This window comes from Erythranthe guttata, chromosome 4 (assembly GCF_056151865.1).
Source record: "Erythranthe guttata isolate IM_541 chromosome 4, IM_541, whole genome shotgun sequence".
Classification (NCBI taxonomy): domain Eukaryota; kingdom Viridiplantae; phylum Streptophyta; class Magnoliopsida; order Lamiales; family Phrymaceae; genus Erythranthe; species Erythranthe guttata.
In genome coordinates, this window is record NC_142536.1 from 19,812,747 (window position 1) to 19,840,347 (window position 27,601).

Below are 27,601 nucleotides of genomic sequence, written 5' to 3' on the forward strand. Positions count from 1 at the left end.
TATGCATCACTATAAATATAAGTTGCAAGATCTTCGAACTAGAGAGTTGATTGAAAAATGTGAGTTGTTGAAACTAAATTAAAATTTATTAAAAATACTATTGTTCTATTTTTTTACAATCTGAATTTTATTTTAAAAAAACCTAATTTTCTCTTTTCTATTACATGAGTTAGAGTTTTTCAATTGTTGATTTTTTGTTTGCAAAATAATAATATGGTTTTAACTTGTATGTTGAGCCATATTATTAAAATAATAAATATATTACATATTTAATTATTAACTTAATCGGACGGCCTTTTTTTCGGGTTTAGCCATAGTAGACTTAAACTCGACTCATAAATTAATCGAGAGTCATCTAATGGTCAAAAACGATTCACCAAAAAATCAGCTCGACTCAAATAATCGGGCCGAGCCATCGGGCTTCGGATAGGCCCGACTCAATTGCCGATCCTACCCATAGTCCTACACATAAAACAACTAAATCAAAACCCAATTGTATTAGATGGGTCATAGCCCAGATAGAATTTTACAAAAGTGTGGGAAAAAAAAAATTAAAAAAATTAGGGTAAATTACAAATACCCCCCTGAGGTATGGTCAAATTACAAAACCCCCCTCTTGTTTGGATAATTACATCTACCCCCCTCAACTATGATTTTTTCTTAAACCTCCACCTTTATGGTGCCAAATTCAACATAGTCATCTAGATTCCGTGAAATGTGATATAGTTTGTACTCTTTTTGTGTAAAAAATACAGTTTCCGATGCACCACAAACTGATATATACAAGCTAAAAATCACATATTATGATCATTTTGCTTCATAATGTAGAGTTTGAATGTGATAAAACGGGTACAAAAGTGATAATATTCCATATAATCTCGAAGATTCCACTAAATTTGATGAGTTGAGGGGGGTGGTTGTAATTATTCAAACAAGAGGGGTGTTTTTGTAATTTCACCATACCTAAGGGGGGTGTTTGTAATTTACCCAAAAAATTATTAGAAGGTTCCAATAGTGAAGGAACAAATCATGAGGGGGGTAAACGTAAATTCGACAAAGGCATAAAAAAAGGGGTCTGAAATAGTGACACGTGTCACCCTTTTCAGCCCTTGATTTCTCTTTTTCTTTTTTCTTTTTTCTTTTTTTATTTTCCATCTTCTCCAACCACTAGAAAAAAACGTACAAACAAACTGCAATCGTTGAGATAAAACAAACAGTTTTGCCTTCTTCAGCTGCTAACTAAGCAATGGCCACACTTCTGCAAATCCCCTTTTTTTGTTCTTCTCTTCAAAGTGGTGACGTCAGCAGATTCCGCGGCTCAATTTCTAGGTCAAATTCTAATTACAGCAGGTTGAGGGTTAGATCTGTCAAGGAGAAAACAGACGAAATCAAAACCCCTTCTTCTTCCCCTGAAGAAATTACCAAGAAATATGGCCTTGAAGCTGGCCTTTGGAAGGTAATTATATATATATATATAATATATATATATATATATATATATATATATATATATATATATATATATATATATATATATATGTATGTATATATTTATTTATTTTTTAATTATGCTAAGTGGGGTTTCTTTGCTTGGTTTGAATTTAGAGATTTATGCTTCTGTTTTAGGAAAAGGGTATTATTGGAATTATATCATTTATGTAAGAATCAGCCTATGAATGTAATTCCCTCACCAAAAAGGTTGGTAATTTGTATACTTCTGTAAATGTTTTTTTGTGTCTGATTTTTTTGTGTTCTTGTAATGTAGAAAGTATGCAGTTAAGGAAGGTTTAGAATCTATAACGTAAACGCGCTTCGTAATTGCTTATTCATAAACATTAGTACTTTTAATTCGTCGGTGCTGTAGTTTTCGCTGCAGTTGAAGTTGATCTCGAGACAGTTTTTTCCGCATCTTGTGTCGAAATTAAAACCCCTCGTTCTATTTGTCGAAATTGCAGATATTTAGCTCAAAAGAAACGGATGGAGAAACGAACGAGACAAAGTCGAAAGGAAGCCAAGCAAAGGAACTCCTAGCAAAATACGGAGGAGCATATTTAGCCACTTCGATTACTCTCTCATTAATATCGTTCGGGCTATGCTATGCTCTAATCAACGCCGGAGTCGATGTACCAGCATTGCTGCAAAAGGTACAATCTTTATTTTTTTTTCCCGACAAACCATCATCGTAAATGCAAGAACAAAGATTGGGTAGAAGAGTATTCATCGTTTTTTTTTTGTTGTTGTCTTAATTGCAGGTCGGAATTTCTACAAACGAAACAGGGGAAAAGGTGGGGACTTTTGCGTTGGCTTACGCCGCGCACAAAGCAGCTTCTCCGATTAGGTTTCCGCCAACTGTAGCTCTTACGCCAGTTGTCGCTAGTTGGATTGGCAAGAAAGTCGATCAAGAGAAATGAAATGGCACAGTTTATGTCGGAACCGAATTCCGTCGTGTAATTTTAATTTTGTTGCAGAAAAATTGCCATGTACCAATGCAGTATGTATGTATATGTATACATATTCATAACTTTAAATAGGGATTATTGAATAAAACTTTAACAAATGTATTTCATCAAGTATTGTACTGAATCTCTCGCAACCTTAATACAATCAAAACTAAACGGATAAACGATTGTTTTTTTACTTGAACAAATGTGCGAGGTCAGGATCGTTAAGGTCCAGATCCAACAACCCGTTCATACGCATGTATTCGATATAGTGGTCTGGGGGTTTTATAGCACGTGGATTACGTGGGGTAAAACCGTAAATTCTCTCCAAATCTCGAGCAAGCCAACGAGTGTATGCACGGTCCAAAGGAGGCACAATCTTCAGCATCAGCTCTTCCTTCTTCTGTTGCTTCGCGGGTTTATTTCCCATTCGTAAAACCTATAAAGAACAAAAGATAAGGAATGAAAAACGATTAGCGAAAAATACTGGAGAAGATTTCAATTTTCCATAGAATATTGGATTTTTATTGACAAATTGTACAAGAACTCTTAGTAAAATCGAGCTAATCATTTCAACCAAAAAACCTTTTATTTTTTTTTATTTCATCAAATTTAGAAATGTAAACAGACAATCACTCGAATAGAGCACACCATATGTTCGACAAAAGTCCTAAACCACCAATCCCACAATTACACTTGAAAACACTACATTACACACAAAGATTGAACAACAACGCTGGAAATTTGGCATTGACGCAAATTCTATATCAATTCAACGGCGCGCCGGCGAAGCAATTTCATGCGCGTGTTCATCAGTTTCGGAAAAAAAAAAAAAAAAAATTGTGGTGAAAAAGTTAAATAAACTCACCTGTAAATTTCCGAGTACTTGATTTAAGGCGTGATCGAGAAGACTGAAGCGGGATTAGAATTTGAGAAGAGTTGAGGAGTGGGAAGATTCTTGATTTTGTTCTAGCTCGAGGAAGAAAGAGGGCCATACATTCTCAAAAAGAAATAAAATAAAAAGGAAATAAAAATTATTTCCGCTAATTAAAATATTATATTAATTTCTTGGGTAAATTACACACACCCCCCTGAGGTAAGCTTAAATAACTGTAAGGTCCCTGTGGTATCGATAATTACACTCAGCCCCCTGAAACGTAGTCAGAAACTCTAATGGGATAATGAATTGGATACGTTATTCCGATAGGGTTCTAACGGACTATTGGTTTCAGAAAGTGGTGAAGACAACAAAGAGCTATGGGGTAACATGGCTCCCCGAACATTCCCGAACATTTCTTAAATCACCCATAGCTCTTTGTTGTCTCCACCACTTTCTGAAACCAATAGTCCGTTAGAACCCTATCGGAATAACGTATCCAATTCATTATCCCATTAGAGTTTCTGACTACGTTTCAGGGGGCTGAGTGTAATTATCGATACCACAGGGACCTTACAGTTATTTAAGCTTACCTCAGGGGGGTGTGTGTAATTTACCCTAATTTCTTTATGGGCCGAACTGTTTAATTAAAATTCGGACCATGTGCTTCTGGCCCAGCTTCAATACCCAAATCTCTTAGCTCTAAAAAAACGTCGTCGTTTGGCTTTATCCTAATTCTTCCCCAATTCCATAATTGAAACCTAAATTACCATATGTGAAATTTTACTTTCTCCCTTATATTAACCGACTTATATAATTTTTTTTTTCTTATATAATTTTTTTCAAATTTATATGAGTGATTTTTTGTCATAGATAATTCTGGTAAATCGAGGTTTGCAAATTTCACCAGTCGACATTAAAGAGAGAGAAAGATGAAGAGATACGGGTTGCAGCTTAGGGTTCAACCGCAGCAGAAAAAACAGCGCACCAAACCCCCAATTCCGGCCCCACTCGGCTTCAACTACGAAGAAGAATATGATTATGTTGAAAGAGATATTATGCAGCAGGCGTACAGAAACAAAACTCGCAAAGATGTTAGTCCTCTCTCTAGATAATTATTTGTGTAATTTTGTGTTTTTTTCTGTGTGTCTTTTGATGGATACTTTAAAAAAAGTACTTATTTTTTTCTTGTTTCTGATTGTTAATATAGACTGAAGAGCAGCAGAAGAAGGCTCTTGAACAAGACCCTTTGTCGTTCGATTTCGATGGAGTATATGATCAGATGAAGGAGAAGCAACTTGTTCTTGCAAATCAGAAACGCGTCGATAGACAGGTATTATTTGAATTTATTGCTACTTATTAGAAATTACATTCATATTTTCGTCAGCTTCTTCCGTATAAACTCGATTGAGCAATTCTGCTACTTGACAAAAATTTCTTCGAATAAAGTTTCAGGAACTTGTTCATCTCGAAGTAAAAACAAAAATTGATGGAAAAAAAAAGTTTAAATTTGAAAGTGATTCCGATTTTTTAGTGGGTGATATTTGTTTTCTATTTGATGAAACATTCCGATTTTTTTTCTTTTTTGTTTACTGGCTCTGTTGGTAAGTTTCATGGCATGTGACTGACTATTCTTGCTTTCGGTTTTAAATTTCCTTTTGAATAAGAATTTCTCGTGTTTTGAAGAATTTTCTGATCAATAGAGAAACTTGTTGTTTGCAGCCAGAAGAATTTTCTGATCAATAGAGAAACTTGTTGTTTGCAGCCAAGATACATTCAAGGATTAATCGACAAGTCGAAAAGACGAGCAATGGATGCTGAAATAATCTACGAGAGGAAGCTCTCTAAGGAGAGAAGCAAAGATGAACATCTCTATGTAGATAAAGATAAGTATTTTACTAGTGCTTACAAGAAGAAACTTGCAGAGCAAGCCAAATGGATCGAGGAAGAGCGCCTCCGTGATATGCGGGAAGCAAAGGATGATGTAAGTTAAAACTCTAATATGATCTATAATTTTAAATTATCTTCTCAGTTTTAGATAATAATTTTTGTTATTTATTTAATAGGTCACCAAGAAGACAGACCTAACGGATTTCTACAAGAACGTAGCGTTTGGTGCTGACTCATCGAAGAAACCCGAAAAGCAGGCTGAGGAGGTCGCGGCTCAGCCACCAACACGATTCTCTGCATCACCAACCGTTACAAGTCCGGAAACATGTAGAACAGTGAAGTGGGATCGAGACGAGATTCCTGAGAATATTCCTCCCAATACAAAAGACGAGCCATCAGCTAGTAATCAGGTGACACCTGGCGATCAGAAAAAGAGCGAGGATGCAGTGGTTGAAGCAAAGAACCACCATAAAAGAAGTGTGGATGCAGTGGCTGCAGCAACGGAACGATATTTGGTACGAAAGAGATCGAAACTCGAAACTATAAACGAGATCCAACTACAGAGCCTAGCCTAGTTGTATAGGTGTCATTAATGACCATGTTCTATGTATATTACTTACTTGATTATAAGCTTATTTAACAATTAAAATATGAATTAGCGATTTATTTATTTTTCTTTTTTCGGATGTGTAAATAAAAATCATTGAAAAAAATAAAATAAAAATACAAGAGGCTTCCATACCAACATACAGAACGGGCCCATTTTGCCAAGTTATGGGCCGCAAAAGAAGGCCCATTAAAACAGATATCATTAACTAATTTATTATATGTATTAAAATTACAGTTTTCGATTCTACATTTGGTCTCCCTTGTTCACTTAAAACACATTCGGTCAATCATATTTCAACAATTTGACTTTTTTTGTCATTTTCCGTCAATTATTAGTTAGGTAAGAGAGCGATGGATATATATTTGGTCCCGTTACTAGTAACGAATAATTAACAAAAAAAAAATGTTAAATTGTTGAAACATGAGGGATTAAATTAATTTTTGCAAACTTGGGGGACCGAATGTTGAATCAAGGTAAATGGGAGAGGCAAAAAATGTAATTCTCGAATAAAAAAAATCTCAAAAAAAATAAAAAAAAAATTATTCTGTATAAAAATAATTATACAATTTGCTTTTAACCTGGGCAAGGCTCCTTTCTCTATCTGTTTTCTCTCTCTTCGGTTCGTGTCAAGTATCCGGCCAATCCAGTTGATATCAGCAAATTCGCTACGCCCGCCGGCAATTACACGGTAGAAATACCTTTTTTTTTTTACCTTTTCGACGGTAGATTTTGTGTGTTTTTATTCTGCCCTTTATATGCTGTTCTAGTTTTGTTTTAGGTTTTAATTGGTTCAGACAATTTGGTTTTAGCTGCTGTTTGTTTGAAGCTTTGATTAATTTCCGTGATTCGAGATCAATCAATTGGTTAGTAATCACTGAAATTTGTATTTTTAGGTTAGTTATCTCAAATTATTCTTAGGTAGGGCTCCATAATTGAACTGCCCAATTCCTAATCAGGGTTCGTAGATTAGTTCTACTTTCAGCTATTCCGTCAGATTATCTCAGTTCTGTTTTTTTTCTCTTCATTAATATGATAAAATTACACAATTTCTAGATAATCGCTAGGCTTTCGATTATGTGCTTTGTTTGTCTAGGGTATACAACATAGTTGCAGTATTATGCTTCAGTTTATCTGAATGCTGATATTTGGTTTCTTTTAGGTTTTCCAAATTTAACGAGCCGAAATAAAAAGGGGTGAAAATGAAGAAATACGGTTTGCAACTTAGGGTTCAACCGCAGCAGAAGAAACAGCCCACCAAACCCCCGATCCCCGCCCCACTTGGCTTCAACAACGAAGATGACGATGATAATGTTGAGAGAGACATTATGCGACAGGCGTACAAAAACAAAACTCACAAAGATGTTAGTCCTCTCTCTCTCTAGATAATAATTTGCCTAGTAGCTAACAATAATCTAATGTTGTGTTTCTTTCTGTGTGGCTTTTGATGGATTTTTGTTTAGAAGTACTTATTTTCACTTGTTTCGAATTCTTAATATAGATTGAAGAGCAGCATAAGAAGGCTCTTGAAGAAGACCCGTCGGTGTTCGATTACGATGGAGTATATGATAAGATGAAGGAGAAACAAGTTCTTCCTGCACAGCAGGAGCGCGTTGATAGAAAGGTATTATTTGAATTTATTGCTACTTATTGGAAATTACATTTTTTTTTTTAGCTTCTTCCATATGAACTTGATTGAATGATTCTCGTATTTGTTCAGTTTTCATGTCTTTCTGCTACTTGAAAATATTCATTTGGGATAATTGCTACTGTTTCAGAAAATTGTTTAGTTTGGATTTAGATTCATCTTGAATTAAATAATTTTTATGCGAAGATAATGTTTAAATTTGAAGTGATTTGATTTTTCAAAGCTGCAGAATTGGGTAATTTGCAAATTTATTCCCCCGGGCCTTGTAAAATCATAAAGAGCAAGATTCCCATGTTAGTTTTCATATCCGTGCACTATGCTATATAGTCCGTTGGGCGGTCTTGTGTACTCCGGTAAATTCATTCGTTTAGTTGGGATGTGATCATATGAAGAAGAGTGAGTTTTTCTAGTTTTAGAAATTGGGCAGCTGAGGTGTTATGGAGAGTTCGATTTAAAATCTATCTCGCGTTACCTTGATTTTCTGATCTTATTGTAATTCTTAGTCGTAGAGAGTTAAGTAACCAGACAACTGTTTACTTTTGTTTTGTTTGCAGCCAAGATATATTCAAACATTAATGGACAAGGCGAAACAGCGAGAAAGAGATCATGAAATAAGCTACGAGAGGAAACTTGCTAAAGAGAGAAGCAAAGACGAACATCTCTATTCAGATAAAGATAAGTATGTTACTAGTGCTTACAAGAGGAAACTTGCAGAGCAAGCCAAATGGATGGAGGAAGAGAGGCTCCGTGAAATGAGAGAAGCAAAGGACGACGTAAGTTAAACTTGCCTTGGTCTTTTTTTTTCTGTTGACCATACGATCTAAAATTTTAAATATCCTCTTAGTTTTAAATATTTTTTTTTGTTATTTATTTAATAGGTCACAAAGAAGACGGACCTAACCGATTTCTACTTCAACCTGGGCAAGAACGTAGCTTTTGGTGCTAGAGATGGTGACTCGTCGAAAACCGAAAAGCAGGCTGAGGAGGTCGCGGCTCAGCCGCCACAACAAGTCTCTCCACCACCAACTGTTGCTAGTCCGGAAACATCTAGAACAGTGAAGTGGGATCGAGACGAGGTTCCCGAGAATATTCCTCCCAAGGAAAAATCTGACCGTTTGTCTGAAACTTACCCACAAGATAAGGTCACAAAAGAGGAGCCATCAGCTAGTAATCAAGTGACACCTGGCGATCAGAAAAAGAGCAACGATGCAGTGGTTGAAGCAAAGGACCATCATAAAAGAAGTGAGGATGCAGTGGCTGCAGCAAAGGAACGATTTTTGGCACGAAAGAAATCAAAAGTATGAACGAGAGGTTCTACTAGGCCGATGATATTATTTCTTTTACGAATCAATGTTGGGGGAGTTTCTACTAGGACAGGTTTTATTAAGCAAGGCAAAAAGATGTCTTACATTAAGATCATTGACCCGAATATTTTATTTCTTTCATTAAAATACATAATTAAAATTTCAGTTTCAGTTTAAATGTCAAGAAAACAAATTAAAAAAGCAATATCACTGAATTATAAATATTTAACCAAGCATTGTTCGAAGAAAAAAAAGATTCATTTGCATGCGGAGTTGTCTAGGTAGTTTTCCGCCAGCTGGCATCACGGTCAGCTCTCGACGTTTTATCGTGAACTCCAAAATTTGCTGGCCCTGCAGTGTAGCAATTCTTCCTTCCATCGTAAGCCAATTCCATTATCATCCGGCATACCTTCTTCGAGGTTACCTCAGCCGAGATAGCAACCTAAAATGAAAATAACAGTAGTCAGCAAACGAAAAATCGGAACGCATTACTCTTCTATTCAAAACACAGAAAAACACGAAAAACTGCATTATGCATCTTGAATGTACAATAACATAAACAGAGGCATCTATTCACAAATCACAAAAACAGTAAACCAGAACAATGTTAATGGTTTCGTGATACACAAAAACACATATACATACATACATACACACACAAGGCAACACATATACATACATGAAATGAAAAGAGATGTGTATATAATACAAACAAATACGCAATCGCACACAAAACTTCTCTACACAGAAAAGCACCTTCTCAATCAAAAGAAAACACTTACATCGTAGTGGTTCAACCAAAAAGGCACTTTATCTAATTAAATTAATATTAATTAAATTACCCCAAAAAGGCATATCTTTTAATTATATGTTATGTAATATAATATAATTTAATATTCGAATTTACCTTATTAATTATTATTAGGAAAATAGATGCGTATCCTAATTACGCAGCAAATTTGTCTTTATTATATTATTATTTATGGTAAAATATACATAAAACCTAGTTCTAATGTGATTCTGTTTAGATTATATGAAACCTACCTTGTATCTATCTCTCTCTATATATATGTATATGTCATTGTATATATTATAAATATCCATACTACAGATTGAAAAAGGCTCTGTATTTTGCTTGGTTTGATAAATTAATTAGAGATGACGAACAGTAGATCGACGAGAAGGAAGAGAAATTACATGAAGATTAATAAAGATAAAAATCTACTTAAGGTAATTATTAATTAAATCTCTCTTGTTTATATTTTTTTTTGTTATATTTTTCATTGCATCGGAGCATGTTATAGTTCGTACGTAGCATCTTCAACATCCTATTTATTTTCTAATCGGTATTATATCCTCAATTTTTTTTTTATTATGTATATATATGTATAACTCATATATATATGTTTAATTTGTTTCTCCAGGAAAAAATAGTAGCAGGAAGTAATTGTAACATTATTAATAATATTGATAATGATGATGATGGGGTGGACAAGATCAGTCAGCTGCCGGACGATATTCTCGTATCTATAATCTCACGGCTGACGGTGGCCGAAGCTGTGTGCACGAGCGTCCTATCCACACGTTGGCGTGGGCTCCACAAGTACATCACCCGCCTCGATTTTTCTCCAACCTCCAAACAACTACAAGCATTTAAAGATCAAGAAGAGGAGCGTGGCCGCAACAAAAAAGGTGATGATCGAGTATTCGAGGAGGAGGTCGTAAGAAATTGCGCTAGCATAATCGATCGCACATTGGATTCACTCAAGGGAGGTGCGGCTCTAGAAGAAATTCGACTCTACTTACCTTGGTTCCAGATAAACACATGGTCGGACGACGAGACGTGGCCAATCGAGAGATGGCTCGATTTTACGTTTTCCAAAAAATTTGTCCGAACCGTCCACCTACACTTAAATTCCGTTCACGCATCGGCTCGTTTTCCCATTCCTCCTTGTATTTTTGAAAGAAACTTACCGGCCTTCGAATCCCTAAAAGAATTATCTCTACAAGGCGTTGATTTCGACGACGAGGGATTGAGGCTACTGCTTTCGAATTCCGTCGCTCTCGAGCGCCTCTCGATTTCGCGTAACGATGCATTAAGCGACGTGCGTATATCTGGCGATTTGGCGCCAAAGTTGAAGCACTTGAGCATAAGTACGTGTTGGAGTATCAAAACCATGGAGATTAGAGACATGACGAACCTCGAATCTATGAGGTTTGATGAATTTCCGCATTATTGTCTCCTCGTGATAGAAAATGTGCCGAGGCTTGTTGAGTTGGACACTAATTGTGTCGAGATCGGAACTGAAATCCTCTCGCGCGGCAATATAATTAGTGAGCAATTGGCGAAGGTTAAACATGTGGAGTTGGAATGTCATCTGTTCAGGAAAACTATTGACTTCCAGGAACTCGTTCGTTTCATCGACGCGTGTCCGTGGTTGCAGAGACTCGAGATTAAGGTAATTTATATATCCTAAATATTTTATATATTATCCAAAAATTGATCAACTGGAATCGATTATATTCATATATATGTATATTAATATATTGTTATAATTTTGCAGTTTACGGCAACAAGCTTTCACGAACGATATTATCATATGAAGGTGGTGAACAAGGCCTCGAATGATGATCATCCGAAGACGGTGAAACTGTCGGGACTCGAAGCGTCTCCGAACGAAGTCGAACTCGGGGTGCTCGTTGTTGGAAAAGCTACGGCACTTGAAGAGCTTATCGTGGAAATTAGCCCCGACAAAAGCTACACAGGCCGAGAAAGGACGATAGCTCGTGTGCGGAAAGAATTTCAACCAATGCTACAAGATTCGGTTAATTTTGTTGTTGTCTAAATATTTAAATTAATCCAAGACCATCAAATTTATGTTATATAACCTTAATTGGTGCAAACAAGTTTACATATACAACAGCAGTTCTTTTCGATAACTTTTCGACATGATTAGCATATTACGTAAATTACAATAAACACATTATACATTAAAGTAACTATATGCAGCAATATGTACCTGTCTACATAAAAAAAAATATTAAAAAAAAAAAAAAATCGATCACTCGTAGAAACAGATGCGTTCGATATAACAGTGTATACTTTACGAAGTTTAGCCAATAAGAAATCCAATCAAATTCCTGAAATCCCAACACAATTGAAGTTTTGAAGTTTACTCTTTAAAGGCTCGATAAATAGATTAAAAAACTAATAAACTAATAACCTATTTCATGAAAATAGTGTTTATTATAAAATAATAAACTTTAATCTCAAGTATTTTATTATTTAATAAATTCATACGTCAATTGTTAAAGTTCTTCATGCATAGCAATATACTAAAGTCTAAATATCTATTAAGGAAAAAAAAAAAAACTATTTAGCTAAAGTCTAAAATGCACTAATCGGATAAATAACTAAAAATGTAGAATATGTTAAATTAAAATTTAATTTTAAAAATATAAAATTGACCCAATAGAATATATCATATATGAGAGTAAACGGGCCTTGAATTATAAATTGACCAAACAATTTCAAGCCCAACTCTATTAAGTAGCCCGTTAACATGTTACTTATTCATTGGCTTTTTTATTAATTGACCATTTTATCGATTTATTATTTATTTATTATAATTTAAGATGAGGTCACTAAAGATGATCGAGTAATCAAGTGACACCTGGCGATCAGAAAAAGAGCCAGGATGCATAATTAATGACCATGTTCTTTGCAAATTGAATTATTAATTAATAGGTTACTGGTCAATTAGTTGGACCAATTGAAATATTTTAATACCAATATAAATAATAAAATAAATTTATTTGAGCTCGAAAAATACTTGCAATGAATCACACGCTTTACTTTTGTGAAAACCATATGTGTACAACAAATTTTGAGAGCTACATATGTTCCTTTTCAACCAAAATACATAAATATTATTTGAGTAAATTAAGGCAACCTTTGATGTAAAGTAGAATTACGAAAAACCTATCTTTGTTTGGGTAATTATAAGCACCTGTTAACTCTGAATTTTTTTTCACGTTCATCCTTGCGGTATCAAATTTAGTGGAATCTTGTGAATTATGTGGAGTATTCTCCAGTTTGTACTCGTTTTTACCTTCTTCTAACACCAAAATATTGAAACAAGATGATCATAAAATGTGTTTCTTGTTTTATAAACATCAGATTGTGGTAAATCAGAAACTGTATTTTTACACAAAACAAGTACTAAATAGAGAACATTTATGAAAATCTAAAAAATTATGTTGAATTTAACACTATAAAAATGTATGTGTAAGAAAATTGATAGTTCAGGGTTGGTTATAATTATCCAAAAAAAATGATTTTTTGGTAATTTGACTTTACCCGACATGTGGCATTTTCCGTAAATATTTAAAAGCATAGATAAGAGGTAGCTGGAACCCTTTTTTTGACTGCTTTAAATGAAATGACAGAGTCAAACTAGTGACCATGACAACAGTTGAATCATGTTTACTAGTAATTAATTATTCTCCAAATTTGTCTTAATTAAGATTACCCTCACTAATCACTAATCACTAACCAGTGTCTTAAAAAAGGCCATAAAGAGAGATCACTCTTTATGATTCTTAGCTTCTTGATGAATTAAAGAAGATATTCTTGGTACATGGTCGAAGCTTTTTTCTGCAGCAAGACAAATCAGTACACTGTACACAAAAACACACACACGGGTGTGTGTGTGTCGATGAAATGGCGATCGACAAATCCGGTGTAACATATATTTGACGACATCCAAACTGTATTCATTAACACACACACACACGTCGGTGTGTGTGTGTCGATGAAATGACGATCGACAGATCCCGCTGTAAACTTCACCCGGTGTAGCATAGATCCGACGACAATCAAAATTCAATATACATATCTTCCCGATTTAGGATTAGAAACGGCTAGCGCCAACTAACCGTTGTAATTGAATGCTAGATCTATCTTTCCCAAAGTTGTTTCAAATAAGGCCCCACTCTTTTTTTTTTCTTTTTTTAACTTAATCATTTTCACACTATTCCCATTTCTTTTGCCTCTCTTTCATCTCCCTTAATCACATGCCCAATAGCGATACTTGTTTGCTAACTTAGGTACAAACAAATATGGCAACATGTGTATAATAATCGTCTTCCCCAACTTCTTAATCGACGAACTCATCTTTGTTCGTAATCGTCTCGTCCAAAAAAGAAAAAAAAAATGAATTTTTTCGCCTCATTGTCGTACATTGTGTCGATTCTCCTCGTATACGCATTCTCACCTTCGATATCGTCAAGTTCATCTCTCACCATCTCGATTTTCGACACGATCCGGCATCCGGATCCATACAAGAGGCTCACGCACTTGGCTACAACTTCGATAGCAAGAGCCCAACATATCAAGAATCCCCAAAATGCCCCTACCTCCACCACCCCTTTATCCCCATTCAGTGGAGCTTACTCGATTTCGCTTGGCTTCGGTACACCACCGCAAATCATACCCTTCGTTATGGACACCGGCAGCAGCTTTTCTTGGTTTCCTTGTACCAAAAGATACCTCTGCAGAAACTGCAGCTCCGTTTCGACGAAAAGCATTTCGTCTTTTATACCTAAGCAATCATCATCGGCGAAAGTTGTCGGGTGCGCTAACCCCAAATGCGGTTGGGTTCACAAATCATTCGATCCAAACTCGAGTTGTCAAGATTGTCAGTCGACTAAAACAAACTGCACGCAAATTTGTCCTCCGTATATAATTCTCTACGGATTAGGCTCCACCGGTGGGATAGCTATGGCGGAAACTCTGACAATGCCCCACGAGAAAATCGAAGATTTTCTCGTGGGCTGCTCCGTTTTCTCGTCGAATCAGCCCGCGGGTGTCGCGGGGTTCGGTCGGGGAAACTCGTCGTTGCCGAGCCAATTAGGGCTCAAGAAATTCTCTTACTGCTTGATTTCGCACAAATTCGATAACACTGAAAAAAGCAGCTTCTTGTTGATGGATGCAGAATCGGATTCCGGTTCAAAGACGGAGAATTTCAGCTACACGCCGATGCTGAAGAATCCGGTGGGGTCGGAAAACAGCGCCTTGTCGGATTACTACTACGTCGGTCTGAGGAAAATCACGGTCGGAGGGAAGAAAGTTGAGATTTTGCACAAGGATTTGTCGCCGGATTCTAATGGCGACGGCGGGACCATCGTCGATTCAGGGACGACGTTTACTTACATGAATCAGGCGGTGTTTGATCTGGTGGCGGATGCATTTTCCGACCAGGTGAAAGATTATACAAGGGCGGAGGATGTGGAGGCGATTACAGGTCTGCGGCCGTGCTTTGACGTTGCCGGCCACGTGACTGTGAAAATGCCTGAACTAAAACTCCATTTCAAGGGCGGCGCGGAGATGGCGCTGCCGCTGGAAAATTACTTCATTGCTGTGAGCGACGGTGGGAAGTCGTTTGTTTGTTTGACGGCGGTGACCGATGATACTTTGCTGGGGCCGGAGCTTGTCGGTGGGCCGTCGGTGATTCTGGGTAATTTCTTGATGCAGAATCTTCATGTGGAATTTGATCTTAGGAATGAACGGTTTGGATTCAGGCAGCAGTATTGCTCGTAAGATGAAGAACTAGATTTAATGATAAAAGAACACTAATTTATTAAATGCTATTATCATCTGCAAAATGTTGATAAATATATTTGATTTCTTGGTTGTAATTTTTTTAATTTTCAATAACAGAAAATATTCATTAAGGCACACAAAAAAATATATAATATATATAATTTACATATATATTTTACAAACAGCAAGTTAAGATCCAAAAATACAAACCAAGATGAAAACTTTAGTGCTATCTTGCGATTTTAGGCTGCATTGTTCAAAAAGATTGCAAAATTACGACAAAAAAAAAACGAAAATTTCCGGGCTTCTTTGTTATAGGCTATGTCAAGACTTTCAAGAAGTCTTGGTCGAATTCCACCCTCTCCCTCGACCACGACCGGTGCCCGTATTCGGATACTGGGGACCGCTGGAGCTCTGTCCATAGTCTTTTCGCCAGCTGTCAACAGAGTCGGACCTCGATTGCAGATTATTTAACCTCCAATTTCCACTCGTACCGTAGGTCCGACCACTCGGGCCCAGCCCGAAATTGTTTCTCACTTGTGGGGGCCTATACGTTGACACGGGCCCGGGCCCTTGATTGCCTCTTTTGTCCTGAGATATTTGGCCTCTGCCTAAACTGAATCCTTGACCAGCAAATTTAGACGTTATCGCGGGGACACGGTTTTTGGGCCTCGAATTTTCCCATCTATGGTCTGGTTTTATTGGTCTATGATTATTCCAATACCTATATTATTATGTATGTCACACAATTATTTTCATTTAATTGAGAAAAATGAATGTCTTAGTATTTATGTATAAGTTGTTATTTTAAGAGTTTTATAAAATTTGACGCACCTGTTACCGTTTCCACGCATTTCGTGCCATAGAATGGTTTCTACGATATCCTCTTCGTATACGGTCTGCGAAAAGCTCGACGAAAGTTTATGCATTATATAAGGACAGTTTTTTATTGCTTCGTCTGTCAAATAATAATAATAATAATAATAATTCAAAAAAAAAAAAAAACACTTACCCTTTCAGGAATATTGACACCTTCTAGAAGGCGAGGGACGTTATGAAAATCGTGATGTATCTCGTACTCGTAGAACATCGACCTGGATCATCGAAAGACAAATATTAAAGACGAGGAACAGACGAGAATAAAAAAAGAAACATATAACTAATTTACAATAAAATCTTTGTTTTAGCTTACATAATATTTCTGGTACATTCCGACTTGTTACCGTAATCTGTTTCGCTTAGATCCTCGGGCATCAGGTGTATATTACCTTTGACTCCCTCCCTGAAATTTATTAAATCAAATATATAATAAAATATTTAATTCCATCTATATATTATTAGCATGAAAAAAAATAAATGAATACAAAATATCCTTACATTGTACTATCCATCATTATTGCGCCCTCAATTTTCTTCGAGGCTGCCCTGGTTTCGCATGGCAAAACAACTTCTCGACTCTTTATGCTCACAAACAACCGATCAAGGGTCTGCGAATTCCTCACTTTCTCGTAATCCTTTATCACAAAAAAAAAATGGAATAAATTAATCATTATCCATAATCAGAAATTGCAAAAAAAAAAAGCAACATATGATTATATTTATTAATGTTCTAATTACAATTTTGCACCTTGAGTTCACTTTCGAGTTTCCTAGTTTCCACAAGCAGACGACCTTCGTCTATGAAAGGAAGCTTGCTTATACCCTTCGATAAATAAATAAAAATAAATAAAGCAAATAATTTAATTATGTGCAATATCTAGAAGTTCTAAATGTATTTATTTTTATTACCTGCCACAGGAACCTCTTCCCATCGGTGTCTGTCTCGAATTCTGCGTATTCGGAGAAGTTAGTGATAATTAAATTATTTATGCATCCAATAATCCAAAAAATATTATTAAAAAAAATCAATCTTGAAAATGAATTACCGATTGGATAAAAGTCGAAAATATTGGAATTTTCATCGACCATGAGTTCCTTATATGAAATCGGCAATGCATGAGCACTGTTGAGATATATAGATGCATTCGAAATACATAAGGATTAAATTATTTTCCGAAAGCAAAATGAAAAAAAGAAAATCGATTATTAATCGATAAAATTTACCTCCTCGGAGGAAGTACGCCCATCAGTTGATCAAAGGGTTTGAAAGGCAAACCTTTTTGAAACTTTAAATTTATTTGTGTTAGTCCTTTCAAATCAGATGCAAACGGACCATAGTGATATGGATAAAACCTATGATAAAAAAAACAACGCATCGAATGTTTTAAAAACATGCAAGAAAAGCTATATATATATATATATATATATATATATATATATATATATATATACACCACGTCCATGATGGAACTCCCGAATAGTAGTATAGCAAAACCCAACATAACCCTTCGCCGTATCTTGCAACCTAGTATTCGAATTTAATAACAAGAAAGATATAAATCAGACACAATATTAAAAAAATTGTCGAAAAACTAATCTTTGATTACGTTAAGCAAAATAATTATTTCGACATTTAAACGAACCACATTTCTTCTGGTTTCTTCGATTTCTTCTAGGGTTTGAGCACAAAACTTTTCTCTATAATATCTTTCCTTCCAGCCAAGGCTGCCGAGTTTCACCTATATTCAAAAGAAGACACGTGTGCATTTATTATCAAACGGTATATAATAAAAATAAAATAAAATAAAAAAATCAGACAAAATGAAAAGTTAACTAACTTTATCTGTTGCAAGAAAACCATCTTTGAACAAATCGGATTGATCTTTGATGTATTCTTTCAGCTTCTTCTTCAGCTCTTTTGTATTATTTTGAACCTGAAATTACATTTTATTTAAATAAATAATACAAATATACAATAATTGAAAAACGAGTATTCAGAACGAAGTCGCGTACCCTATCAACATCTATAGCTGAAGCAGATAACTCCGATTCCTGCTAAAATAAACCGTTATTCAAAACCAAAATATAAAGTTAATTATTTATAATAATATTAGTATTCAGTATAAAAAAAATACACGTATAAATATAACCATACTCGATGAACATTAGCTATGTCGTAAGAATACACGATATCTGACGATGTTCCATCATCAAGTTGATTCTTCTCGTGGTCTTTCTGAATAAAACATAATTTACAGCTTTTAGTTACTTAATCAAAAATTCATCGTTAAAAAAATATATATCATCAATAGTAAACAGCAAACTAACGGAATTTCGATGATCGGATAATATTCGTCGTAATTTCGCTTCCCTCAGATGAGTTCTTTTGCTGAAGATTTTTTCCTCGAATGCACCTACAGCAAGTATAAACGCCTCGACTCTTTTCAATTTTATGTAGCCCCCTTTTTTGTCTTGTACCTAATTACAAAAATTTCACAATTAAATAAAACGACACGATATTTAAAATCACTGCAATATATATACGTAGATGTATATGTATAGAATTTACCCTCTGCATGTCGACTAAGTAGCCTCCCAAATTTACGAACTCTTGCTTATAAACATGCATTAGCAAGTCTATGCCACCCTGCATGGTTAATTAAAAGATTTTTGTTTAATATTTTTAAAAATCGGGCAGAATAATATATTGCATAAATTTGTTGGATTCACTAACCTCATGGATTTCGAGCGTAGGCATATGCGGAAGAAAATCATTCCCGGCAAAGAAACAAATAAAGATGAAATCGTCAATAACTCTCTCGAGATCGTATTCGAATTTGTCGGAAGTTGGAATTTTCATATCCAAAGCCAGATACTCCCTCAGTATCCACACATTAAGAAACTGCAAACAGAAAATAAAATAAAATAAATAAAATAAAAATTGCAACATATAAGTATGTTAATTAATAATATAAATTACATGTAACGCGTACCTGATATTTTTGCTTTTTGTTAACAATCCAAGGTTCTTCCTTGCACATTTCCGATTTCTCTAATTCAATACCCGCCTCAATGCTAGAGTTCTGCCATGGATGCTATCAATTCAAAGAGTATCGAGAATTAATACACATTATAGTCGAAAATGGTACGTAAATTATATTTGAATATACAGTAGAAACTCGATTAAATAATAGTTTCTCTCGGTCCCAACTCGGTGAAAACATGTAAAATTATTAACTCGATAGTTTAATAATTCGCAAAATTAATAGAATTTCCCTAGTACCAACTGTATAGGTTCAATTTATAGAGGTTTAACTGTAGGAGAAAGGCCATATTCATCGATCGGCGCTTGTCTTATATATACGAAAAGGTGTTTAGGAACACTTCCAAAATATATACCTCCTTAAACCATCCCCTCGATTTTAAGGAATGTGTATCGGCTCTATGTGTCGTCGATTCAATAGACAATCCATAACCAGAGTTTTTAGCCAGGATCTCCTGACGAAAACGAGGCATTAATAATTATGATTTACTTTTTTTTTTATGCGAAACACGGGAAATAAAGTATTGTAATAAATATCAAAGCTTCCGTAAATGAAAATTCTGTATGCAAACCTCTCTGAGAATCGAAAAATGGATTTCATGTGTGGCCAATGCAAGCATAATCAAGTCGGCATCCTGCATTAAATTAAAATTAAAATTAATTTCATCTAAACTAAGATCACGTAATCGAGGAAAAAAATAAATTTAAAAAGTAACAATTAATTAGGATTCCCAATCTATAGTACCAGTCCATACAGACAGTGTCTCGTATTTGGATCATATCCAGGCGACGAACGTTGAGCTCTAATGAACGACATTATTTTGTGTTCTCCCTCACCAGGAACATTATCATCCGACAAAATTACCTGCAAATTATATATATTAAAAATTAAGTCGAAAATTTCGTGTAATTACGTGAATTAAAACAAAATTATTAAATAATTCCTAAGACAAACCTTAATGTTTGTCCAAGCTGGATTTTCGCTCATTCGACAAGTAATGTAGGTTCGAAGTTTGTCTGAGAGAATGTGCATGAATACAGTTCCAGGTGTAATAACATTCGAATCGGAGAGCTGCGATTCTTCTTTAGGCAAAACGGCTTTCCCTTCTTTTTCAAACTGTTTTCTAAACTTCTCCTCCATTTCCTCCTTTAAATTAAAATTAAAATCACAATGCAAATTAAATTAAATTCAACATTAATTTAGGTAATAAAAAATAAAAATAAAATTATGTAATTATATAAATTGAAGTTGAATTTTACGGCGAATTGAGTGTCTTTGGCGGTACGGAATCGCCTAGCCCGTTGCTGATTCATTTTGGCACGGGGAGCTACACCATCTGGAATTCATGACAAATTATATATGTATTTTTATTTTTTTTCATTACAACAATTATTACTACAACAAAATCAAGAAATAGAACTAGAGAGAGAAGATGAAGCTAGAGAGAGAAACACATCATATATACCTATGGCCAAGAACAGCAATTTTCTTGGTCTGACTATGTTGAAAAGTCGATCTATATATTCATATATTTTATTAAATACTTCTTCAAACGTTGTTGGAGTAGAAACCTGAACATCAAAAATTCGAAAATTAAAATTAGAAAAATTAGAAACCTGGAGCAAATTTAGATTAATTAAAATGAAAATATAATTAAAGGAAAAATAAGAGCATATATATCACTAGAAATTTACGTATACATAAACATGAACATACATGCACAGTAGTTAACAATATAGAAACATAAAAAATAATTAAGGAAGGGTAATTAAGAGATTAATTACATCATCTTCAGGGTGAAAACAAGGGTGGATAATTCCGTTCATGTCGAGATATAAATTGTCAAACTCCGTTCCGTTAGGGTTCTTCGTACTACACTCAACATTCATCTCCTCCAATACGGCGTCGTTTACTATTTTTGGATATTTTTCTACCAACCACCGGTAAAACGAAGGCACACCCATTTTATATATATATTTTTTTTCTTTCACACTTTTTACTCTTCCGCCTTTGTCGGAATCAAAGCTGAAGAGAGAAACTCAGAACTAAACTAAACCCAGTTCATATACACAGTTAAATTTTTTTTGGAGGTGTGTAAAATGGCTTTTCATGGATCGAGGAAGCAAATGAAAAGGTTGAGAATCATTTCTTTTCTTTTATTTATTTATTTTAAACGATTTTGATATTTAATAATGATTTTTTTTTTTTTCTGAGATACATCGAATTTTTAACCGCCAAATAATTTTTACTGCGAGTTTCGAGGGAGTTTGCAATGATTACGTACTGTTGTCTTTTCGTCTTCATCCTTTTTTTCTCTGTTCTTTTATGCGATATAAGTGAAAAAATCTATCTTTTTTAAAAATTACATTCAGCCCCTTCATTTTGTAAAGTTCTTACATACACACCCATGTTAAAGGGTGTTAACTTAAGAAATCTAATATTACAAGAAAGGGGATGTAAGTAAGTATGGAAAATAAGGGATTTTTTTGTAAATAAATCTTATTTCAGGGGTGCGGTTGTAATTTATCCTATAATCGCTGATATTTTACGTAGTAATTTATATCTACAATATTCTTTTCTCTTCAGCTTTAATTTAGTATTAAATTAAAGTTTATAATCCTTGTTGGGTCCAATTTCATTGACTGGATAAGGAAGTTCTAGGCCCGGCCCAGCCCGGCCCATTTGCCCGCTAGGAGAAACCTTTTTGGACCCAATTTGATGGGCTTATTTTAGCACGTTTTTAGGCGGACTAATTATATTTAATTAATAAGGGTATTTGATAATTAATTTATCAGACATCTGTCAACCTCAAAATATTTAGGTATCTATATAACATATAGACAAATATTAAATTTGTTTTTATTGAGTATGTAACCTCCCAACATTAATCATTGTCAAACTCAACAATTAAGTAACATGGAAATACAATCAACTAAATAGCTATTAATTGTATAAGAGATTTTTAAAATTTCAGTGTACAATACTGATATACCTAATTGGGCCGATCCAATAGGCCCCTTAATTTGTCTAATAATTGGGCCCATTATCAAAAGTCCAGTCACCTTCAAATTGAGACTTGGGCCCAATTAAGTAAACCCAACACATTCAACGATATATAAATAGAGGTTTTCACTCATTTGTTAAGGTACGTTCTGATATTCACAAGCAAGCTAGAATTTTATTCTCTCTACCATTTCCACGATCCGTACATCTGACTTGAGCGTCGGAAGGGTTTCCCCCGGATCAACTCCCATCTTAATTCACGTGTGCTCATTTCGCAGGGACCTCAGAATCATCAAGTTGTCAAGCTACTAATTTGCTTTGCTCTCTCAGTTCGTTTTATACACTACCCCAGGTGATCTAAGAAATTAGCATCATCATTTTGGCGCCGTCTGTGGGAACGATGCAAACCAGATCACGTAGCCAGCAAGATCCTCTTGAGGCATCCGCTCGGAGAGAAAATGACTGTTAATAACCTCCCAACCCGCGGATGCTCTAGCTTGCCACTCCTCCACGTGTTCCGGATCCGCCTCGCGAGGTTTAGGTGATCCCCCTCGAGACCCACCACTCGTCGATCCGCCACTCCCTGCTCCCCGAACAGTTCAAAAAACCGAGGATGCGCTCCAACGCATGATAACAGAAGCCTCAACTCGCGCCGCCACAGAAGCCGTGACCCAAATTCGCCTTAGCTATTAATTGTATAAGATATTTCAAAAATTTCGGTGTACAATAGCATTCTTAAAATTCTTTTACTGCATTCAGTCCTTCTGACTTAAAATTCTGACTCCACTAGTGATCGTTTTTGTTTCATTATTAAGTTCAATTCATACATAATTTGCTCACACTTGCATGTTCTTATTTGCTACTAAACTCATTACGAGAGAGAAAATTTTAGTTACCGAAATCAATATGATTTGCGTATACTGTATATGTTAGCTAGTATATTATTTGCGTATAATAATATAAATTAGTGAAATTTACCAAGTGTAACACAGAACAAACACGTTGTCAACAACGAAAATAAGTCGTGTGATCAGCAATCGAATGTGTAGACGAAATCTAACCCATAAATTCGAAAGAACAGCTGTGAGTTAGTAGTCCCTTTCATTTTGGTTTAGGACAATAAATTTGGCAATAATTGGTACCAATACTACCTAGGATTAAACTTTGCCTATAATAATTACAAGATTATTCAAGTCATAAAGTGATGACTCATTGATTCCTTGTCGACTGATCATTAATTAATTAATTAAACACCCCCAAATCATTGATAAACAACAACCCAACAAATAAATCATTACACTAATCAAATCATTAATTAGTTGAGTGTTCACACTTGAAAACACAAATATCCTATAATTAACTTAGGCAACAAAGAAACCCCACAAAAACATCGCAACACAACGTACTCCCTCCGTTTCAAATTATTTCGGCTTCAGAGTTTTTTTATATATATTTTCCGTCATTTTAAATTTTCAATAATGTAATATTTATTTTTCTAATACTATCCTTATTATTCCAACTTTTTTCAAATATTAACCACCCCTCAATTCTGATGACTTATCACATCATTTAATTGCAAATGTTCTTTTAGTATTTCTTAGATTATTTTTAAAGATTCAATCATATATGTATATAAAAACCTTAAATAACACTTATTTTCAAATAAAACAATTTTTTTCTTCAATAATGATGATTATTAGTGAAGCAATCATTCTTTGTCATTAATAATACTATTAATAATTGTTATTAGTATTTGTTTTTTTTCCTTTATATATATATATATATATAATTAATTAAATTAAAAGCTCTTAATTATTGGCATTGATATAGATAGGTGTCACCTTCACTGAATAAGGACGGTGCCAGGAAAATCCAAAAGGACCGTGTAGTAATTTCTTACACACAGCAGCACGCACTCCAGTGTGTGAAAAAATCTTCCCACGTGCTATATATATATTTTTGGGATGCGATAAATGTCGTTCGAACTTCAATAATACCGTTACGACTCCAAATGTGATTTTGATCATTTTTAATTCTAAATTTTGCAAAACCCGAAAAATAGAATTTGTAGTATTCTGAGTTAGTTTTCTAATCCAACTTGAATCACCAAAATTGGATGTCGGACGAGAAAGATATACATGAATCAATGGATACTGCTCAGAACTTTGATGTATTGAGGTATCTAAAATTCAGAATGTGACTCATTCATGCATAACTTTGTCACACGGCATCCAATCTAGCGGATTTAAATTGGATTAGAATGCTAACCCAAAGGACTACAGTTTTCGTGTTTCGAATTTTGCCAAAATCCAAATAAAAATACGTCAAAATCAAGTTCGAAGTCAAAACGACATTAGTAAAATTGAAACGACATTTAACATTTCAGTATATTTTTCCATACTATAAATACTCCAACTCGTCGTCTCTCACAAAAACCACAATCATTTTCAGCTCAGTTTAAACAACAAAAATGGCGACGGATAATCAAGAAAACTCGATCGGATTGAAGCAAGTATGGAGTTGGTTGATAAGCTTCGTGATTTGTACAGCAAAAGACGCGAAAAAGCTCGGAGAAGAAGATCCGAGAAGAGTTATCCACTCGTTCAAAGTTGGGTTAGCCATAACTCTGGTTTCTCTGTTCTACTACTTCGATTTCTCGTACCAAGGTTTTGGTGTCAACGCAATGTGGGCTGTTATGACTGTTGTCGTAGTTTTCGAATTCTCCGTCGGTAAGAAAAAAACAGAAAAAATTCATAATTCAATTATTCAGTCTTCACAAAGATCTGTTCTTTGTTTTTTTTTTTTTCTTCAACGTTTTAAAAATTTACAGGCGCAACACTTGGGAAAGGGGTAAACAGAGCGATCGCGACGCTGTTGGGCGGTGGATTGGGTGTTGCAGCTCATCGATTAGCGAGTTTTGCTGGGGAGAAGATCGAGTGCGTTATACTCGGCATGTCTGTTTTCTTCATAGGTACAAAAAGATGAATGATTACAAACTGTTTGATGAAATGTCTGTTCCAGAAGAAAAAAAAATTGTATTAGATTCTTGAACTTTGTTTTCTTCTTTTGCAGCTTCTGCGGTGACATTTTGTCGATTTTTCCCGAAAATGAAGGCGAGATTCGATTACGGGCTTCTGATATTTATACTGACGTTCAGTTTGATAACGGTGTCGGGTTATAGAGACGACGAGGTGATAGACATGGCTCAAAGAAGGCTTTCGACGATACTTATAGGTGGATGTGCTACTGTTTTCATTTGCATGCTCATATGCCCTGTTTGGGCTGGTGAAGATCTTCATAAATACACCGCCTCTAGCATCGAAAAGCTTTCGATTTTCTTGGAAGGTGCATTTTTTTTCACACGTGCATATAAGTGCCATTTCTTGATATTTTTTTTCGTTAGTTCTTGATTTGGAGTGTGAACTATTATTAGGTTTCGGACGAGCGTACTTCCAGGTATCAAACGAGAAGAATCAAGAAAACAATGTAGCATCACTTGATCAATACAAAACTGTTCTCAACTCCAAAGGCATTGAGGATTCTTTGGTGAGTCATCGAAGCTCAAAACTACGTTTAAGGCTCCGTTTGTAATATCATTGTGTTGGAATTTCAGTCTATACCAGAGTCATTAAACCTAAAATTATTTGATCCAAACGCAACCTTAGCTTAATATTAATGATTATTTCAACCCCATTTAATCAAGTTTGAGTTTCTTGATTTGCAGGTGAACTTCGCGAAATGGGAGCCCAGACATGGTAAATTTAGGTACCGTCAGCCATGGGATCAATACCTAAAAATCGGATCCCTCTCAAGAGAATGTGCGTACAAAATCGATGCAATTAACAGCTACCTCAACTCAGACGCGCAGGTAATTAAATTAAACGTCAAACTAAATCACACTCTTCAATCATTGATTTATTTATTTAAATTCCACAATAAACATGAAAAAAAAAATCGTGTTATATATATATTTGCAGACACATGTCGAAATTCAAAAGAAGATTCAAGAACCATGCACGAAAATGAGCACGGAGTGTAGCTACGCATTGAGAGAACTAGCAATGGGGATCAAGACAATGACTTGTTCTTTATCAGCCGATATTCACATTGTGAATGCAAAAGCTTCTGCAAAGAAGCTCAAATCCATGCTGAAAAACGGGCTCCGGCCCGAAATTGATCTTCTCGAAATAATCCCGACTTTCACCGTTGCTTCGTTATTGATCGAGGTGGTTTCTTGCACCGTGAAGATTGCGGATTGCGTGCATGAACTTGGTTCGAAGTCGAAATTCAAGAGCCCCGATCCAGTAAAGATGAAGAAACAGACAAGTTGTAAGAAATTGACAAGGTCTCCTAGTATTGAAAGATCACATAGTTTCAGCATTTCAATTGAGTGAGATAAATGGGAATTAATTAGGGTTACCTTTGTTGTAATATAGGATTAAAGAGATGGGATGATTTTTTTAGGAATCATCAAATGGTAAGGGCAATTTTCTGCCCTGCGGCTGTACATTATTTAAAAAAAAATAATAAAAAAATATGTCCTTTTATTAAATATATGTAATTGGTAATTGCTATAGCCTCATTATTTGAATTTCATAATTATATTAAAGGAAACATTAAAGTTCTATGTTTTGTATAAAAGGCCTACATGATCAAGACTAGGGGTGTAAGTTGGAACGGAAATTCCAATTTCCGCCGGTTCCGATAAAAAAAGTTACGATTTTGGAACAACTTTTTTCATTCCGACTTCCGAAATTCTGATTTCCAAATTTTTTCGATTTTTTTGGATTGGAATTGGAATTATATAAAATAAATTTGGAATTTCCGATTTCCGATCCGATTTCATTCCGAAATTAATTCCGAAAAATACACCTATAAATAATAAATATTATATAATACTTATCTTTCCGAAAAATACACCTTTAAGTTTTGTTTTAGGATTTTGACATAATAAATTGTTGCTAGAAGTTTTATTAGATATTATGTTGTGTTTATGTTTATTTATTTTTTGAACTGAAATTTAGTAGTTATTAGTTTTACTTTTATCGACGTGGATGTTCTTATTTTTGGAAAATTATGAACATTTTTAAAAAATTCCGCTAAGTTTTGAAATTTTTAAGCTCATGTGATTTCCGATTTTTTTTCCGAAATTCCGAAGTTCCGGGACTTTTGGAATTGGAATGAATTTTTAGATTCCGAAATTTTGGAATTGGAGTTGGAATTGATTTTGTACTTTCGATTTCTTTTGGAAATTTTGCGAAAAGGCTAATTCCGATCCGATCCATCCGACTTTCACCCCTAATC

The 27,601-nt window shown here is 34.9% G+C and overlaps 8 protein-coding genes across 8 annotated transcripts; 6 read left to right on the plus strand and 2 right to left on the minus strand.

Moving 5' to 3' along the window:
* The first annotated feature begins 1,151 nt into the window (after positions 1 to 1,151).
* Positions 1,152 to 2,570, plus strand: LOC105970171 (FAM210B-like protein). The gene is made up of 3 exons (XM_012994970.2): positions 1,152 to 1,456; positions 1,956 to 2,144; positions 2,253 to 2,570. Exons 1-3 carry the CDS (start codon positions 1,247 to 1,249, stop codon positions 2,409 to 2,411), a joined length of 558 nt encoding a protein of 185 aa, XP_012850424.2. The 5' UTR covers positions 1,152 to 1,246; the 3' UTR covers positions 2,412 to 2,570.
* LOC105970172 (aspartyl/glutamyl-tRNA (Asn/Gln) amidotransferase subunit B) lies at positions 2,519 to 3,447 on the minus strand. Its single transcript, XM_088817326.1, has 3 exons — positions 3,357 to 3,447; positions 3,310 to 3,322; positions 2,519 to 2,880 (listed from the first exon to the last, which is right to left on the minus strand). Exons 1-3 carry the CDS (start codon positions 3,434 to 3,436, stop codon positions 2,635 to 2,637), a joined length of 339 nt encoding a protein of 112 aa, XP_088673452.1. The 5' UTR covers positions 3,437 to 3,447; the 3' UTR covers positions 2,519 to 2,634.
* Positions 3,448 to 4,030: 583 nt separating this feature from the next.
* On the plus strand, positions 4,031 to 5,887 carry LOC105969947 (uncharacterized). The gene is made up of 4 exons (XM_088817325.1): positions 4,031 to 4,412; positions 4,529 to 4,651; positions 5,084 to 5,302; positions 5,385 to 5,887. The coding sequence occupies exons 1-4, from the start codon at positions 4,251 to 4,253 to the stop codon at positions 5,781 to 5,783; spliced, it is 903 nt and encodes a 300-aa protein (XP_088673451.1). The 5' UTR covers positions 4,031 to 4,250; the 3' UTR covers positions 5,784 to 5,887.
* A 488-nt stretch (positions 5,888 to 6,375) lies between these two features.
* LOC105970176 (uncharacterized) lies at positions 6,376 to 8,938 on the plus strand. Its single transcript, XM_088817324.1, has 5 exons — positions 6,376 to 6,506; positions 6,978 to 7,179; positions 7,317 to 7,439; positions 8,018 to 8,236; positions 8,342 to 8,938. Exons 2-5 carry the CDS (start codon positions 7,018 to 7,020, stop codon positions 8,765 to 8,767), a joined length of 930 nt encoding a protein of 309 aa, XP_088673450.1. The 5' UTR covers positions 6,376 to 6,506; positions 6,978 to 7,017; the 3' UTR covers positions 8,768 to 8,938.
* A 940-nt stretch (positions 8,939 to 9,878) lies between these two features.
* LOC105967884 (F-box/LRR-repeat protein At3g26922) lies at positions 9,879 to 11,704 on the plus strand. The gene is made up of 3 exons (XM_088817323.1): positions 9,879 to 9,997; positions 10,192 to 11,226; positions 11,332 to 11,704. Exons 1-3 carry the CDS (start codon positions 9,926 to 9,928, stop codon positions 11,611 to 11,613), a joined length of 1,389 nt encoding a protein of 462 aa, XP_088673449.1. The 5' UTR covers positions 9,879 to 9,925; the 3' UTR covers positions 11,614 to 11,704.
* A 1,628-nt stretch (positions 11,705 to 13,332) lies between these two features.
* LOC105967883 (5'-3' exoribonuclease 3) lies at positions 13,333 to 21,366 on the minus strand. Its single transcript, XM_088817304.1, has 25 exons — positions 21,079 to 21,366; positions 20,760 to 20,865; positions 20,554 to 20,630; positions 20,249 to 20,440; positions 20,039 to 20,158; positions 19,866 to 19,928; positions 19,650 to 19,748; positions 19,244 to 19,345; positions 18,985 to 19,152; positions 18,820 to 18,897; positions 18,579 to 18,728; positions 18,406 to 18,486; positions 18,264 to 18,302; positions 18,089 to 18,184; positions 17,894 to 17,989; positions 17,705 to 17,775; positions 17,475 to 17,603; positions 17,297 to 17,373; positions 17,160 to 17,200; positions 16,999 to 17,073; positions 16,749 to 16,885; positions 16,564 to 16,653; positions 16,384 to 16,465; positions 16,206 to 16,270; positions 13,333 to 16,095 (listed from the first exon to the last, which is right to left on the minus strand). The coding sequence occupies exons 1-25, from the start codon at positions 21,256 to 21,258 to the stop codon at positions 15,705 to 15,707; spliced, it is 2,805 nt and encodes a 934-aa protein (XP_088673430.1). The 5' UTR covers positions 21,259 to 21,366; the 3' UTR covers positions 13,333 to 15,704.
* LOC105969963 (putative aspartyl protease At4g16563) lies at positions 13,983 to 15,466 on the plus strand. Its single transcript, XM_088817305.1, has one exon. The coding sequence runs from the start codon at positions 13,983 to 13,985 to the stop codon at positions 15,366 to 15,368; it is 1,386 nt and encodes a 461-aa protein (XP_088673431.1). The 3' UTR covers positions 15,369 to 15,466.
* Positions 21,367 to 24,708: 3,342 nt separating the features above from the next.
* On the plus strand, positions 24,709 to 26,849 carry LOC105967882 (aluminum-activated malate transporter 2). Its single transcript, XM_012992477.2, has 6 exons — positions 24,709 to 25,026; positions 25,128 to 25,268; positions 25,370 to 25,642; positions 25,731 to 25,843; positions 26,022 to 26,165; positions 26,275 to 26,849. The coding sequence occupies exons 1-6, from the start codon at positions 24,768 to 24,770 to the stop codon at positions 26,689 to 26,691; spliced, it is 1,347 nt and encodes a 448-aa protein (XP_012847931.2). The 5' UTR covers positions 24,709 to 24,767; the 3' UTR covers positions 26,692 to 26,849.
* The last annotated feature ends 752 nt before the right edge of the window (positions 26,850 to 27,601 follow it).

Coding starts and splice junctions, on each gene's coding strand:
- LOC105970171 (XM_012994970.2), top strand. CDS start 1,247: ATGGCCACACTTCTGCAAATCCCCTTTTTTTGTTCTTCTCTTCAAAGT. Junction 1,457..1,955: donor TTGAAGCTGGCCTTTGGAAG/GTAATTATATAT, acceptor TCGAAATTGCAG/ATATTTAGCTCAAAAGAAAC. Junction 2,145..2,252: donor TACCAGCATTGCTGCAAAAG/GTACAATCTTTA, acceptor TCTTAATTGCAG/GTCGGAATTTCTACAAACGA.
- LOC105970172 (XM_088817326.1), bottom strand. CDS start 3,436: ATGGCCCTCTTTCTTCCTCGAGCTAGAACAAAATCAAGAATCTTCCCA.
- LOC105969947 (XM_088817325.1), top strand. CDS start 4,251: ATGAAGAGATACGGGTTGCAGCTTAGGGTTCAACCGCAGCAGAAAAAA. Junction 4,652..5,083: donor AGAAACGCGTCGATAGACAG/GTATTATTTGAA, acceptor TGTTGTTTGCAG/CCAAGATACATTCAAGGATT. Junction 5,303..5,384: donor TGCGGGAAGCAAAGGATGAT/GTAAGTTAAAAC, acceptor TTTATTTAATAG/GTCACCAAGAAGACAGACCT.
- LOC105970176 (XM_088817324.1), top strand. CDS start 7,018: ATGAAGAAATACGGTTTGCAACTTAGGGTTCAACCGCAGCAGAAGAAA. Junction 7,180..7,316: donor AAAACAAAACTCACAAAGAT/GTTAGTCCTCTC, acceptor TTCTTAATATAG/ATTGAAGAGCAGCATAAGAA. Junction 7,440..8,017: donor AGGAGCGCGTTGATAGAAAG/GTATTATTTGAA, acceptor TTTTGTTTGCAG/CCAAGATATATTCAAACATT.
- LOC105967884 (XM_088817323.1), top strand. CDS start 9,926: ATGACGAACAGTAGATCGACGAGAAGGAAGAGAAATTACATGAAGATT. Junction 9,998..10,191: donor AAGATAAAAATCTACTTAAG/GTAATTATTAAT, acceptor TTGTTTCTCCAG/GAAAAAATAGTAGCAGGAAG. Junction 11,227..11,331: donor TGCAGAGACTCGAGATTAAG/GTAATTTATATA, acceptor ATAATTTTGCAG/TTTACGGCAACAAGCTTTCA.
- LOC105969963 (XM_088817305.1), top strand. CDS start 13,983: ATGAATTTTTTCGCCTCATTGTCGTACATTGTGTCGATTCTCCTCGTA.
- LOC105967883 (XM_088817304.1), bottom strand. CDS start 21,258: ATGGGTGTGCCTTCGTTTTACCGGTGGTTGGTAGAAAAATATCCAAAA. Junction 20,866..21,078: donor GTTTTCACCCTGAAGATGAT/GTAATTAATCTC, acceptor TTTGATGTTCAG/GTTTCTACTCCAACAACGTT. Junction 18,898..18,984: donor CTACGCTCGAAATCCATGAG/GTTAGTGAATCC, acceptor TTAACCATGCAG/GGTGGCATAGACTTGCTAAT.
- LOC105967882 (XM_012992477.2), top strand. CDS start 24,768: ATGGCGACGGATAATCAAGAAAACTCGATCGGATTGAAGCAAGTATGG. Junction 25,027..25,127: donor AGTTTTCGAATTCTCCGTCG/GTAAGAAAAAAA, acceptor AAAAATTTACAG/GCGCAACACTTGGGAAAGGG. Junction 25,643..25,730: donor GCTTTCGATTTTCTTGGAAG/GTGCATTTTTTT, acceptor AACTATTATTAG/GTTTCGGACGAGCGTACTTC.